The sequence below is a fragment of the Bufo bufo genome, chromosome 1 (assembly GCF_905171765.1).
Source record: "Bufo bufo chromosome 1, aBufBuf1.1, whole genome shotgun sequence".
NCBI lineage: Eukaryota > Metazoa > Chordata > Amphibia > Anura > Bufonidae > Bufo > Bufo bufo.
In genome coordinates, this window is record NC_053389.1 from 653,831,144 (window position 1) to 653,844,021 (window position 12,878).

Genomic DNA, 12,878 nt, shown 5'->3' on the forward strand with positions numbered 1-12,878 from the left:
TCTTTAACAAAGGCAAGCTCTCTAGAATTTGATCCCGCGGTGCCTTATTGACCAGATGTATCTCCAGCTGGTCTAGCCAAAGGTTTAGTGTTCTGGCCACACATGTAGAGGCGACGCCCGGTTTGAGAAGGGCCGCTGTAGTCTCCCAGGTCTTTCTTAAGAGACTCTCCACTTTCCTGTCTAGAGGATCTTTTAACTGTGCTGAGCCCTCGAAAGGTAGAGCCGTATGTTTTGCCACCTTAGCCACTGGTGCGTCTACTTTCGGTATGGTCTCCCAGTCAGTACAGTCCTCTTGGCTAAAGGGGTAGCGCCTCTTAATTCCCCTTGGGATAAAGGATCCTTTATCCGGTTTTTCCCATTCTGACCGAATAAATTTTTGGACACTATCTAGAACTGGGAAAACCGCCTTCTTCCTTTCTCCTAGACCCCCAAAAATTTTTGTTGGGTAGATTTAGGAGCTTTTGGCATCTCCATCTGAATGGTGGCCCTGATAAGTTCATCAATATCTTCGGGATTAAACAGGAAGCGCTTGTATTCACCCTCTTCATCTGAAGATGCCGGGTGTTTTTGCACTGATTCGGAGTCTGAGACCGCCAGCCCCTCAGAGTCGGAATCCAGGATAAGTGATTTAACACTACGAGAGTCCTGAGGGGGGGTAACTTTGGGGGGAGTAGGTTCCCTGGCAGTTAAGGCCAGCTGAACCTCTTCCTTAACCACTTTTCTAATGTCTTCAATTAAACTAGAAGACTCAGATTTGACGACACTGGAGGTACATTCTTTACACAGGGGCTTGGATCCAGTGTTAGACAATCTTTTGCAGCAGATACCACATTTTCTAGTTTTTTTAGCTGTAGAAGCCGAATCCTTTTCTCCCTGAAATGGTAAGGGAGGATAGGATGAGCAGACTGAACCATCCATACAGAGCATGTGCCTGAGAGCAGGTTACTCACGGTCCCAGGGTTTGATGCAGGCTCGGTTACAGAGCCCGGCGTGAGGGGGGTGCTCATTCTGACTCCCGACCACTCCAGAGATGCTCCACCATACACGTGAGCCACGCTATGCAGGGCGCCATTACACAGGTCCTGTGAGGTTTTATAGTGTCCTCTTAGGCTTCAGGACCTGTGGCGCATGTGGATGACGTCAGCGCGCTTTGCTCCGCCCCCGGCGTCTGACGTCATCCGCCTGCCGGCCGGGACAAATCACAGTGCCGATCCGCCGCATTCCTCCTTCCCCCTGCATCAAGCCCTCCGGGGCCGCTGCAGAGGGAATCTTCGCAGGGGCAACTACCTATGCACCCGAGCCCAGGCCTAACCAGACGGAGGAGGGAGAGCTGCACTGCAGATCCGACCTCGGCCTGTAGATGAATGAATCCAGGTGAGCCCAAACGAGCTCCGTGCACCTCTCCTGCTTCCTATCCTGATGGGACAGGAAAAACACTGGTGATGTGAGGAGGGGGTGGGGTTTTTAACCTCTGTGTTTTTCCTGTCCAATCAGAAGGAAGTCAATCTCAGGACTTGGTGTCATGGAGACGACTGGGGAATTTATATATATTTTTTAAAAAGAAACTGAATCTTACAGTTATCAGAGCATTTAATTGCAGGATACAATCTCTTCATATTGTGGTCATTATTGCGTATTTGTACTATACCATTTAGTGAAGATTTAATAAAAATGATGATTTCATGTCAGTTTGTAAAAAAGGAAACTTTATGGTGTAAAAGAAACTTGTAAATTGTGCTGTGTTTATGAAGTCAATCTCAGGACTTGGTGTCATGGAGACGACTGGGGAATTTATATATATTTTTTAAAAAGAAACTGAATCTTACAGTTATCAGAGCATTTAATTGCAGGATACAATCTCTTCATATTGTGGTCATTATTGCGTATTTGTACTATACCATTTAGTGAAGATTTAATAAAAATGATGATTTCATGTCAGTTTGTAAAAAAGGAAACTTTATGGTGTAAAAGAAACTTGTAAATTGTGCTGTGTTTATAAGCAGATATGCAGAGCTCTTTTCAAGTGAATGGGTCCGCAGATAGCAGCCACACGGTCGGTGCCCGTGCATTGCGGACCGCAATTTGTGGTCCACTAAACGGGCAAGGCCAGCACAGAAAATCACTGTCGGGAAGGGGTTAAACACATAAAAAGCAAAAATAAAAAAAGCCTAAGCAACTGACGGCGCACTGCTCGAGGTGAATATAGTTAGGGTCACCTTGCTGTGACTAATAGGGGAGGCTCTGCTGTGGCTATTGGGGGAAGTGGGAGAGACCTTGCTGTGTCCGCTTTTGTAAGATGGGGGACACTGCTAGGATTACTTTTAGGAGCTACACTGTTACTACCGGGTTAAAGACGAGCACTGCTGTAAATACTGAAGAAAAGTAGAAGGCAGACGTGGGTATGCTATTAAATGGGTTGTCCAGGTTCAGAGCTGAACCCAGACATAAACCCTTCTTCCCTCATTCAGCATCACTTCATGCTCCAATCCTCCCCCTTGCCCTGCACTGTACTGGGCAGGGAAAAGGCTTTTGCTTTAGATCTGGTGAGCCCACTGATGTCACCGGCACTAATGGGCGTTCTTTAGTGCTGTTAGCCTGTAAAACAGCCTAGGACAGTGCTATAGACCGCCCATTAATGCCGGTGACATCACTGGGAACACTGCTAGGCGGAAGCCTCTGCCTAGCAGTGTAAAATGTAAACTAAACAGCCCTTGCCCTGTGCAATGCAGCACAGGGCAAGGGGGTGGATCAGAGCATCACTCTGCTGCAATTAACACAGCCCGGACAGCTTAACATACAAACTCAAACTGTGTTTCGAGGCTGTCGGTGCTGAGAGATGAGCGGTGTATTTTTTTTTTAATCGATTGGATGTAGTTTTCAATATTTGACATTTAAAAAAAAAATCCCCCAAAGAAATGAATAGCGAAATGTTCGGAGATTAAAATTTTAACTGCCACGGAGACCTCCTCCTCGTCAGGAATAAGGCACATCCATTGGCAGTGCAGGGGACATCAAGACCTACAATTTGATTAATCTTACCCTATGTATTTCCTTTGGGAAATGCCATCTAGTTTTTTTCATATTAGTTTTTTTTATTTTTATGTATTAGTACAGTACAAGCACAACTTGAAAAACAAACTTTATTTATAAATGCCAAAAATTTGAAGGGCTCTCTTTAACAATATGTATATTACATACAAATATATACTGCCAGAATACAGTGTTTGGCACCCTTTAATGATGTGTACACAATAACAAAATAAAGAAAAAAATACAATACAGCCAATGTACATTTCAGCATCTAAATCAGGCATGGTAAAAGAAATAAAATGTGCCTTGAACATAAACATGGAGTTCTGTTAAGTTCATCTACATGGCTAAAAGGCTACATTAATTATAGCTATCCTTTCATTTAAGATTTTTGAAATTTTTACTGACAAGGGTCGTCAAGTTCTATGATAACGTTGTAGACAAGTACAAAGTGGTAATATTTTCTCCCATATCTATAGTTTCCTGGGATGAGATATTTGGAAAAAAGGAGGTTGTGGCATCCCTGGTCTATGGTACCTTGGGACAGGATAGCTGGAGGCGTCGGATGTGAACATACTAGGAATACCGTGGTCTGTATTTCTCTGGTACAGCATATTTGGAGACATATGAGATGAAGACATACTAAAAACTTTTGGGTCTATAGTTCCAAGGGACATTTGGACATATAGGAGGTTAAGACAGATATATATTCCCAGGTCAGAACTTCGCCAGGATGGAATATTTGGATTCATAGGGGGTTAAGAAATATATATTCCCAGGTTACAGTTCCCTGGCATGGGATATTTGGAGACATATCATATTAAGACATAAGTATTATACCAAGTACTCCCAGGCCTATACATTCCTGAGACTCTATATTTGGTACATTGTTTCCCTGAAATAAGAGCGCCATGTGAATGGCTCTGCTGTTATGGTCTGCATTAACGAAGACACTGCAGTAGTGCAATATGACCGATTTCAAAATTACAAAATTTTCATCAAAATAAAAAGCTAGGACAATGTATGTTCATCCCTCTAGAATGTATCTTCTATTTATTTAAAAAGGTATTCCCACCTGGGACATTGATGTTAGATAGGTGCACTCCTATGTCCAAAGTGAAGGAGAGCACACTGCGCTTGCATGGCTTGCTTTCCATTCCGAAAACAGTTGAGTGAGCACGCTCAGGTGTTTTCAGAAGTCCCACTGAGGTGAATGGAGAGAGAGAAAGTGGCGCAAGCGCAACCACCTCTCTCTTCATTGCTATGGCACTGCCAGAAATGGCCAAGGATATTTTCAGAACTCCCATAGTGGAGAACAGAGGGTGGACACACACATGCAGCTGCTTTCACTGCACTTTGGGGGGCCCTGTTCTGGAGATAGGAGCGGGACCCAGAGGTAGGACCAGCACTTATCTGACATGGATGGCATATCCTAGCCATCAGTATCTCAGATGGGACAACCCCTCTAAGAAAACCTAACTGGAAGAAGAAAACAGCGATGAGGAGTGCTTGGTATTTCTGAATTGAGATTTCAAGAATCTGCTCATTCAGTATTTTTACAGGATGCAAGTGATTTAGATTTCACTAAAATCTAAAGCCACATCCAATTACTACAAAATATTGGTTCTGTGCAGCACCCAAGCTTCTAACATGGCCATAACTTTTAGATGGCCAAATGGCATACATCCAGTCATTTCTTGGCAATAAAATATGATGCTGCCAAGTTTCCTAAAACCTAGGAAGAGAACCAATACAATGTGTAAATATCACCAGGAGCATGTTGGTTTCAGGACAATTATACTGACTCAAGTTGCAAATTCTATCCAATTTAATCTAAAGCAAATCCAAAAAACTGCAGCATATGCGGTGCAATTATATTCTATGTTGCAGAGCACTCTGCCTTCCCTCTTAGTTGATCAGAGCTGAAAACCCACAATGCTTGTAGTCTTGACTTTCCCTTGTAAACGCCAGTATTGAGAACTTTATTAGTCTGAGCCTTCCGATCCAGCATCTTCGTGACAATCCTGGGTGGAAATTAATCGGTTGGATGAGCACCAGCATTCATATTGTCCCGCAAGAAGCAGGCATCTTCAACTCTCAAATATCCAATATGGTCTCAACAATAAAGGTCTAATAGGATTTAGACTAAAAGAAGCAAAGTGTATCAAAAGATAGTAAAAAGAGCGATCAGATAATGGTTTGTGGTTTTCCAGTATCTTCCCTTCTTCCCAGCCAGATGAAGTCAGAGACTATAACACCTGAACAAAGCTCATTATTCCCCAGTGATGTTGAAACCTCCAAGTAATGTTATCATGGTAAAGCTTACTCGTGGTCTCCTTCCACTCTTCTCTTGCGAACTGAAATAAGAGCATAAGAACATTTGATTAGATCAATCAGTATCACTAGATTTCCTTTGTCCTATCACACTGAACATATTGCAATGGGACATTCATTACTTTGAGATCCAACTCAGAGCTCTATAGCAGTGAACTGTATTACTCCAGTTAAAGGGGTCCTAACCTGTGCCACTGAACAAACCCCATTCACCTGTCCGCAATCTTGACACCGTTTCTTTTCTGGCCCCAGCAGGACCAGGAAGCAACCTGTTCCCATGACCGCTGCGGCCAATAACAAGCTTAGCAGTCACAGCATCTTGGGATGGGTGAGGCGAGTATCTGTTAATTTTTCACCTTTGTACTCGAATAACCCTCTAAAGCCTATGGATACAGGCTACAGATCATATTTGCACGTTTTGTTAGGAAAAATATTGTTTCATTTGTTTTCAGCTGCCTACATGTATTCTCATGCATTGCAGACTGCTCAGTCCCACTCAGTGTGAAATCAGTTAAATGAGTTCTCGGACAGCTCCATCTGTAGGCCCTGTGTGACTGGTGTCCATCGCACCTCTGGGACCCAGCCCAACTCAGTAACAGAGACAGTCACGTTCTAGAGAAATGGCGTCTCTATCCTTATTCACCGATATGGGACTTCTGAAAATAGGCAAGCAAGTCAGCTCGGATATTTACAGAAGTCCAACAGCAGTGAATGGAAAGAGCTCCACAAGCGCAGCCTCCTCTACATTCGAGGTGGCGTGCACCCTGTTCTGATCTTGAGAGAGGTGCAGGCTCTAGAGGTGAGACTCGCACCCATCAGACATTTATGGCGCATTCTGTGGATAGGTCATGACTGTCCAGATGGAACTACCCCTTTAAATGAAAAAAAGAATGTCAGCTTCATGAGAGAACCTATCATTTATGAGAGAACCTTGCAAACCTATAATTGGGCTCCCATGCACCATTTATGACAGATCTCTTTTTAGTATTTTCTATTAGTAGCACATGGCACAAATTAGTAGCATACATCTCTCATGCCATTACATTACTCACACTTGGATATAAAGTCAGCTACTACCAGGTGTTTAAACCTTGACCACACCTGCATGCAAAGAGGCTTTTTTTTTTAACATGCATGGACAACGCAGACCAAATACAAGCAGGGACTAATGAATAATCCCAGCACTATGTAACCTGTGTATTCCTGAAGGCAGGTTTGAAGAGATGCCAGTAGATGTCAAGTGATAAGTACCCGTAACCACCACACTGAGAAATTGACATAGTGGAGAGAAAAGAAGTCAGCAGAAATGTAGGAATCTGTTCCGTCTGAGCCGAGATCTACATTTAGTTTGTAAAAAAGGAAATGTAGAATAAAATAGTGCAACTTAAAAAAAATGGTAAGGCAACGTGCCCGAGGGAAAGAGGCAGATAAACTATATAGCCTCATGCAGACGTCCGTGGAACACGGTCCGTGAGATACCGGACTGGGATTGCAGGAGCGCTCGGCGTCATATCAACCAATGACGCCGTGCGCTCCTGCAATGCCAGTCCGGTATCTCACGGTCTGAATGAGGCCTATGACTGTGCACAGTGCTACCTTCACTGACATGATGTGTCTAATGCATTCTATACCTGTGGAAAATAGGCCTCACACATTTATAGTCTTCATGATTAGCAAACAATGATAATTTATTTAAAATAAAAGATTTCCAAGAAACTGGGTAATCACTAGTTAAAAGAGTACTCCCATCTTAGCCATTTGTGATACAGCCACAGAAACCTCATCATCTATTAAGAGAGCAAGGGCCTGGTGACTCTAGTTCGCCAATTCCTGACTGTCCGCATTCTCATTATATACGTCTGTGGCCAAACTCGTACATGGCTCTGTTAATTGTACTATATAGCTGTTTAAAAAAAAAAAAAAAGGCCAAACAAGCTTCACTGATTTGGTAACTTCCATACACTTTAATAAAGAAGGATATGGGCAAGGGTGTCCATGGCTCCACTGAGGAGCACAGCGGACCAGTGAATTAGCACATGATGGTAAACAGACCTCAGTTATCCCAATAGGTGAAGGTCCCAGAAGAAGGACTGGCACTTATTATGCATTTATTGCAAACTCTGAGGACATGCCATAAATGTCTAAGATGGTAATATCCCTGAGAAGAACCACATGGAGCTCCATAACACAGGATGTCAGAGTGATCAGGCAGCATTAATGTCACTGCTCTGTGGCTATTAACCATAGTGTGGCGTTATTCAGAGACCTAAACCAAAAATAATAAAAAGAAAAAAAAAAAGAAAATAAAAAATGCTACTGCCCCTTTTAAGGGAACTTGGCACTTCTCTCGACATATCTGTTTTATTAACTATTTGTAGCACCCATGTAATACCAATTTTGGAGCATCTATTCTTATGACTATGACATGCTATTCCTTTATTATTCCTTCTAGAAGTTATGAACGAATTACTAGCAGTTTGCAATGAAGGTCAGTCTGGGTGTTACCAGTTGGGGGATGTATCCCTGCACAGTCTGCCATTATCCAATCAGTACTACCAGCATCAGGCTGTGCAGGGACATTCCCAACTGGTAACACCCATCTGGACCTTTATTGCAGCCTGCTAGTAATTCATTTATAAACTTCTAGAAGGATGTCAGCTTTTTGGTGAAAGAGCTGAAGTGCAATAGTGGGGAATTTCCTCTCTGCTACAAACTTAACTCGGATTTTCATTATTCTTCCTTAAATACGTGCAAAATCTGTTGTGCGGATTATTAATCTACTAGTCTACATGTCTCATATGACTGGACAGACTAAAACGCTGGTTTATAATCTCTTAGCACACAAAACAGATGGTTTCTGTATTTACAGGCAACATGTAATCCTCCATAATCACTAGTACTAGAATATACTACACTACTTCCAATCTTACCGAGATCATTACTCTTAGTTATAGCAGCAGCCGCCCTTGTTCGTGGCCCTTGCTGTGTGAAGTGATATCCAAATTTGAGAATTGAGGCGTTTTCCTCCAGCAGTCGAGCAATCTCCATCTCTACGCCGGTTCCCAATTGCTGTCTCTGCGATGGAAAAAAAATAAAAACTCAAGTTTTAAGTAAATTTAACATCATTATGACCAAGGAAATGTCCCCTTAATCACCTGACATTAAAAGGTGTTATCCAGGAATTTGATATTGATGGTCTACCTTCAAGATAGTCAGGGTCTGACTCCCGGCACCCCCGGCTGTTTGAAGAGGCAGTTGCTGCGGCCTCTTCACTGTTTACTAAGCACAACGCCGTACAGTGTATAGAGGCTGATCTAGGTAGTGCAGCTGAGCCCCATTCACTTGAATGGGATTGAGCTTCACCTAGGCTACGTGACGTCACTGGCCAGAAAGAGGCCTAAGTGCTCAGCGCACCGCAGCCTCTTCAACCAGCTGATCAGCAGGAGTCCCAGGAGCTGGACCCCCACCAATCTGATACTGATGACCTATCCTGAGGATAGGCAATCAATATCAATTTCTTGGACAACCCATTTAACCTATTTTGGATATGCATTGTTTTTTATTGTGTAATATATATCATATACCATATTTTTCACCCCATAAGATGCATTTCTCCCCCCCCCCCCAAAGTGGGAGAAAATGTCCCAGCATCCTATGGGGTGAATACTAATGAGCGTATTGGTGAAGACTCTGTACTCGCCACTTCCTGGCCCTTAGCCGTCGGCTGTGCTGAGGCTGCGCATAGCGGTGAGGGCGCTCTCTGACCTCATACTGTGCGCATCAGGTAACAGCACAGCCGCGGAAGGAAGAAGAGAGAGCGAGCAGGAGGTGAGGAGGAGCAGCAGCACCGGGAGCAGGAGAGGAAAGTGTTTTTTTTAAATGTGATATGAGGCATGGGGGCTGACCTGAGGTCTGAATTGGGGGGAGGGGGTCTTTATTTTGGGGTTCTTATCGGAGGTCTGATTGGGGGTCATTCACATTGGGGTCTGATCTGAGGTCTTATTAACATTGGGGGCTGTCAGCTGAGTTCTGATTAACATTGTGGGTCTGATTGGTAGTCTGACCTGAGGTCTAATGAAAAATATTTTTTCTTATTGTCCTTCTCTAAAACCTAGGTGCGTCTTATGGGCCGGTGCATTTAGGTCAAAAAATATAATTATATGTAATTATAATTTCAAAATGATGCATCTCTTTCTGAATGTATTTTCTTCCTTAACACTTTAGGGAACAGATGTCACATATCCTAAATCTGGCTCTACTTATCCCTACAGCCATCATCACGCTGACAGTAATCCATTATTAGACTACAACAATCTGTTTGAACAACGGACAAAAATAAAAATAAAATACCTGGTTGTCAATTTTGATTTCTCGTAAAGTTTCATTCTCTTTAAGTGCTTCAACCAAAGCCAAAATTCCAGGAGCGGTGACAAAATTAGACTCAATATTAAAACTCTTTAGAGTTCGGTTTACTTTCAGCATGTCAGCAAATGCCTATGGGGAGAAACAGAGTATAGAAAGTGTATAAAATATATTTTTAGCAAAAAGCTCAATATCATATACTCATGTTTGAAGAACTCCTTTGGAAGTGAACAGGGTAGGTATCTACTAAATAGGTCCTCTGCCAAATGACGGTACATAGTCACAGCAGTTGCTGCCTTAATGGCACAGTATGCACTTTCAATGCACATGGAAGCAAAAGTAAGGCTGGCCATACACTTGGCCACATTAAAATCCAACAGCCTGCTATAGGGAGAAAGCAAGGATACCCTGATACAAATTAGATGTTTGACTGGTCCCACCAAAATTAGCGAGTTCATACAACATTAACTTAAAGGGGGTGTCAATCTTCCAGTGGCGTGCCTAGAATGTTTGGCACCCGGGGAAGGTCCTTTCTCTGGCACCATGCCCCCCCCCCCCCCATACTTAAAAAAAAATTGGACCCCCTAACAGTAGTTTTGTTCAGATGTGTGCCCCCTCCACAGTAATTAAGCCCACTACTGTGCCCCCTCCACAGTAATAAAGCCCACTACTGTGCCCCCTCCACAGTAATAAAGCCCACTACTGTGCCCCCTCCACAGTAATAAAGCCCACTACTGTGCCCCCTCCACAGTAATAAAGCCCACTACTGTGCCCCCTCCACAGTAATAAAGCCCACTACTGTGCCCCCTCCACAGTAATAAAGCCCACTACTGTGCCCCCTCCACAGTAATAAAGCCCACTACTGTGCCCCCTCCACAGTAATAAAGCCCACTACTGTGCCCCCTCCACAGTAATAAAGCCCACTACTGTGCCCCCTCCACAGTAATAAAGCCCACTACTGTGCCCCCTCCACAGTAATAAAGCCCACTACTGTGCCCCCTCCACAGTAATAAAGCCCACTACTGTGCCCCCTCCACAGTAATAAAGCCCACTACTGTGCCCCCTCCACAGTAATAAAGCCCACTACTGTGCCCCCTCCACAGTAATAAAGCCCACTACTGTGCCCCCTCCACAGTAATAAAGCCCACTACTGTGCCCCCTCCACAGTAATAAAGCCCACTACTGTGCCCCCTCCACAGTAATAAAGCCCACTACTGTGCCCCCTCCACAGTAATAAAGCCCACTACTGTGCCCCCTCCACAGTAATAAAGCCCACTACTGTGCCCCCTCCACAGTAATAAAGCCCACTACTGTGCCCCCTCCACAGTAATAAAGCCCACTACTGTGCCCCCTCCACAGTAATAAAGCCCACTACTGTGCCCCCTCCACAGTAATAAAGCCCACTACTGTGCCCCCTCCACAGTAATAAAGCCCACTACTGTGCCCCCTCCACAGTAATAAAGCCCACTACTGTGCCCCCTCCACAGTAATAAAGCCCACTACTGTGCCCCCTCCACAGTAATAAAGCCCACTACTGTGCCCCCTCCACAGTAATAAAGCCCACTACTGTGCCCCCTCCACAGTAATAAAGCCCACTACTGTGCCCCCTCCACAGTAATAAAGCCCACTACTGTGCCCCCTCCACAGTAATAAAGCCCACTACTGTGCCCCCTCCACAGTAATAAAGCCCACTACTGTGCCCCCTCCACAGTAATAAAGCCCACTACTGTGCCCCCTCCACAGTAATAAAGCCCACTACTGTGCCCCCTCCACAGTAATAAAGCCCACTACTGTGCCCCCTCCACAGTAATAAAGCCCACTACTGTGCCCCCTCCACAGTAATAAAGCCCACTACTGTGCCCCCTCCACAGTAATAAAGCCCACTACTGTGCCCCCTCCACAGTAATAAAGCCCACTACTGTGCCCCCTCCACAGTAATAAAGCCCACTACTGTGCCCCCTCCACAGTAATAAAGCCCACTACTGTGCCCCCTCCACAGTAATAAAGCCCACTATTGTGCCCCCTCCACAGTAATAAAGCCCACTACTGTGCCCCCTCCACAGTAATAAAGCCCACTACTGTGCCCCCTCCACAGTAATAAAGCCCACTACTGTGCCCCCTCCACAGTAATAAAGCCCACTACTGTGCCCCCTCCACAGTAATAAAGCCCACTACTGTGCCCCCTCCACAGTAATAAAGCCCACTACTGTGCCCCCTCCACAGTAATAAAGCCCACTACTGTGCCCCCTCCACAGTAATAAAGCCCACTACTGTGCCCCCTCCACAGTAATAAAGCCCACTACTGTGCCCCCTCCACAGTAATAAAGCCCACTACTGTGCCCCCACCACAGTAATAAAGCCCACTACTGTGCCCCCACCACAGTAATAAAGCCCACTACTGTGCCCCCTCCACAGTAATGGGACAGGACCCAGCTCACTGCGCTCCAGCAATGAGCGATTCCATCTGTATTGCCTCTCTGGCAGCCGGAACCATGGGAGTGCACATAGACCACTTTTTCCTGTAGTGTGCAAGCATGACCACAACTGATGGATTGCAGGGTGGTCGTAACTGTGGAAATGAGCCGTGTATAATGTGCTGGAAAAATGAAGCCAGCAAAAGAGATAATATGGACAATCACAATACATTAGTACATGGCTTGTATTAACTTTCTCTACATGATAAATGCCATTTGCTGAAGTGAGACAACCCCTTTAATGTGCTTGACCAGATTTAAGAGAAGCAAAGATGGCAGCTGCAGGACACAGACTTCATCTGATACTTACTGCTGCTACTGGATCATTGCTTCTTGTTGCTGCAATGCTGAATTTTTTCACATATGTATTTGATTCCAAAGCTTTTGCAAATTCTTTCAAGGTGGGAATTGGGATATTCTAAAAGAAACACAAAATATTAAGCATAGTACGTAACTCTTCAATCGCAGGTATTGGATCCGGAAAAGCTACATCAGCATTTAGTACCTTAAAATATGTTACATCAAAAAGATATCACATAAATAGATACCTGACACTAGAATGTACAGGATGTGTTCTGTCCCCCCTCCTGATATATCAGTTTTAGGAAATACTGGCATTCCTCACAAACTAACCGTCCTGGATCTTTAGTTAGGTCTTGGCATAGTGCTATTCCTCTA

At 44.3% G+C, this 12,878-nt stretch overlaps 1 protein-coding gene across 2 annotated transcripts in view; it reads right to left on the reverse strand.

Moving 5' to 3' along the window:
- Positions 1–1,847: 1,847 nt before the first annotated feature.
- The window catches only part of LOC120985805 (tropomodulin-3-like), a 51,234-nt gene continuing 40,203 nt past the window's right edge, over positions 1,848–12,878 (reverse strand). The window contains exons 7-11 of one of the 2 annotated variants that reach the window (XR_005775583.1): positions 12,511–12,618; positions 9,715–9,858; positions 8,295–8,439; positions 3,706–5,387; positions 1,848–1,858 (exon numbers count right to left, since the gene is read on the reverse strand). Coding sequence is in view for 1 of the 2 variants with exons in the window: in XM_040413966.1 (XP_040269900.1) it covers positions 5,353–5,387; positions 8,295–8,439; positions 9,715–9,858; positions 12,511–12,618 (432 nt within the window). In the remaining variant the exon portion in view is untranslated. Of the gene's footprint in view, positions 1,859–3,124; positions 5,388–8,294; positions 8,440–9,714; positions 9,859–12,510; positions 12,619–12,878 lie in introns of those variants that run through there. The other variant, XM_040413966.1, reaches the window with a different exon arrangement.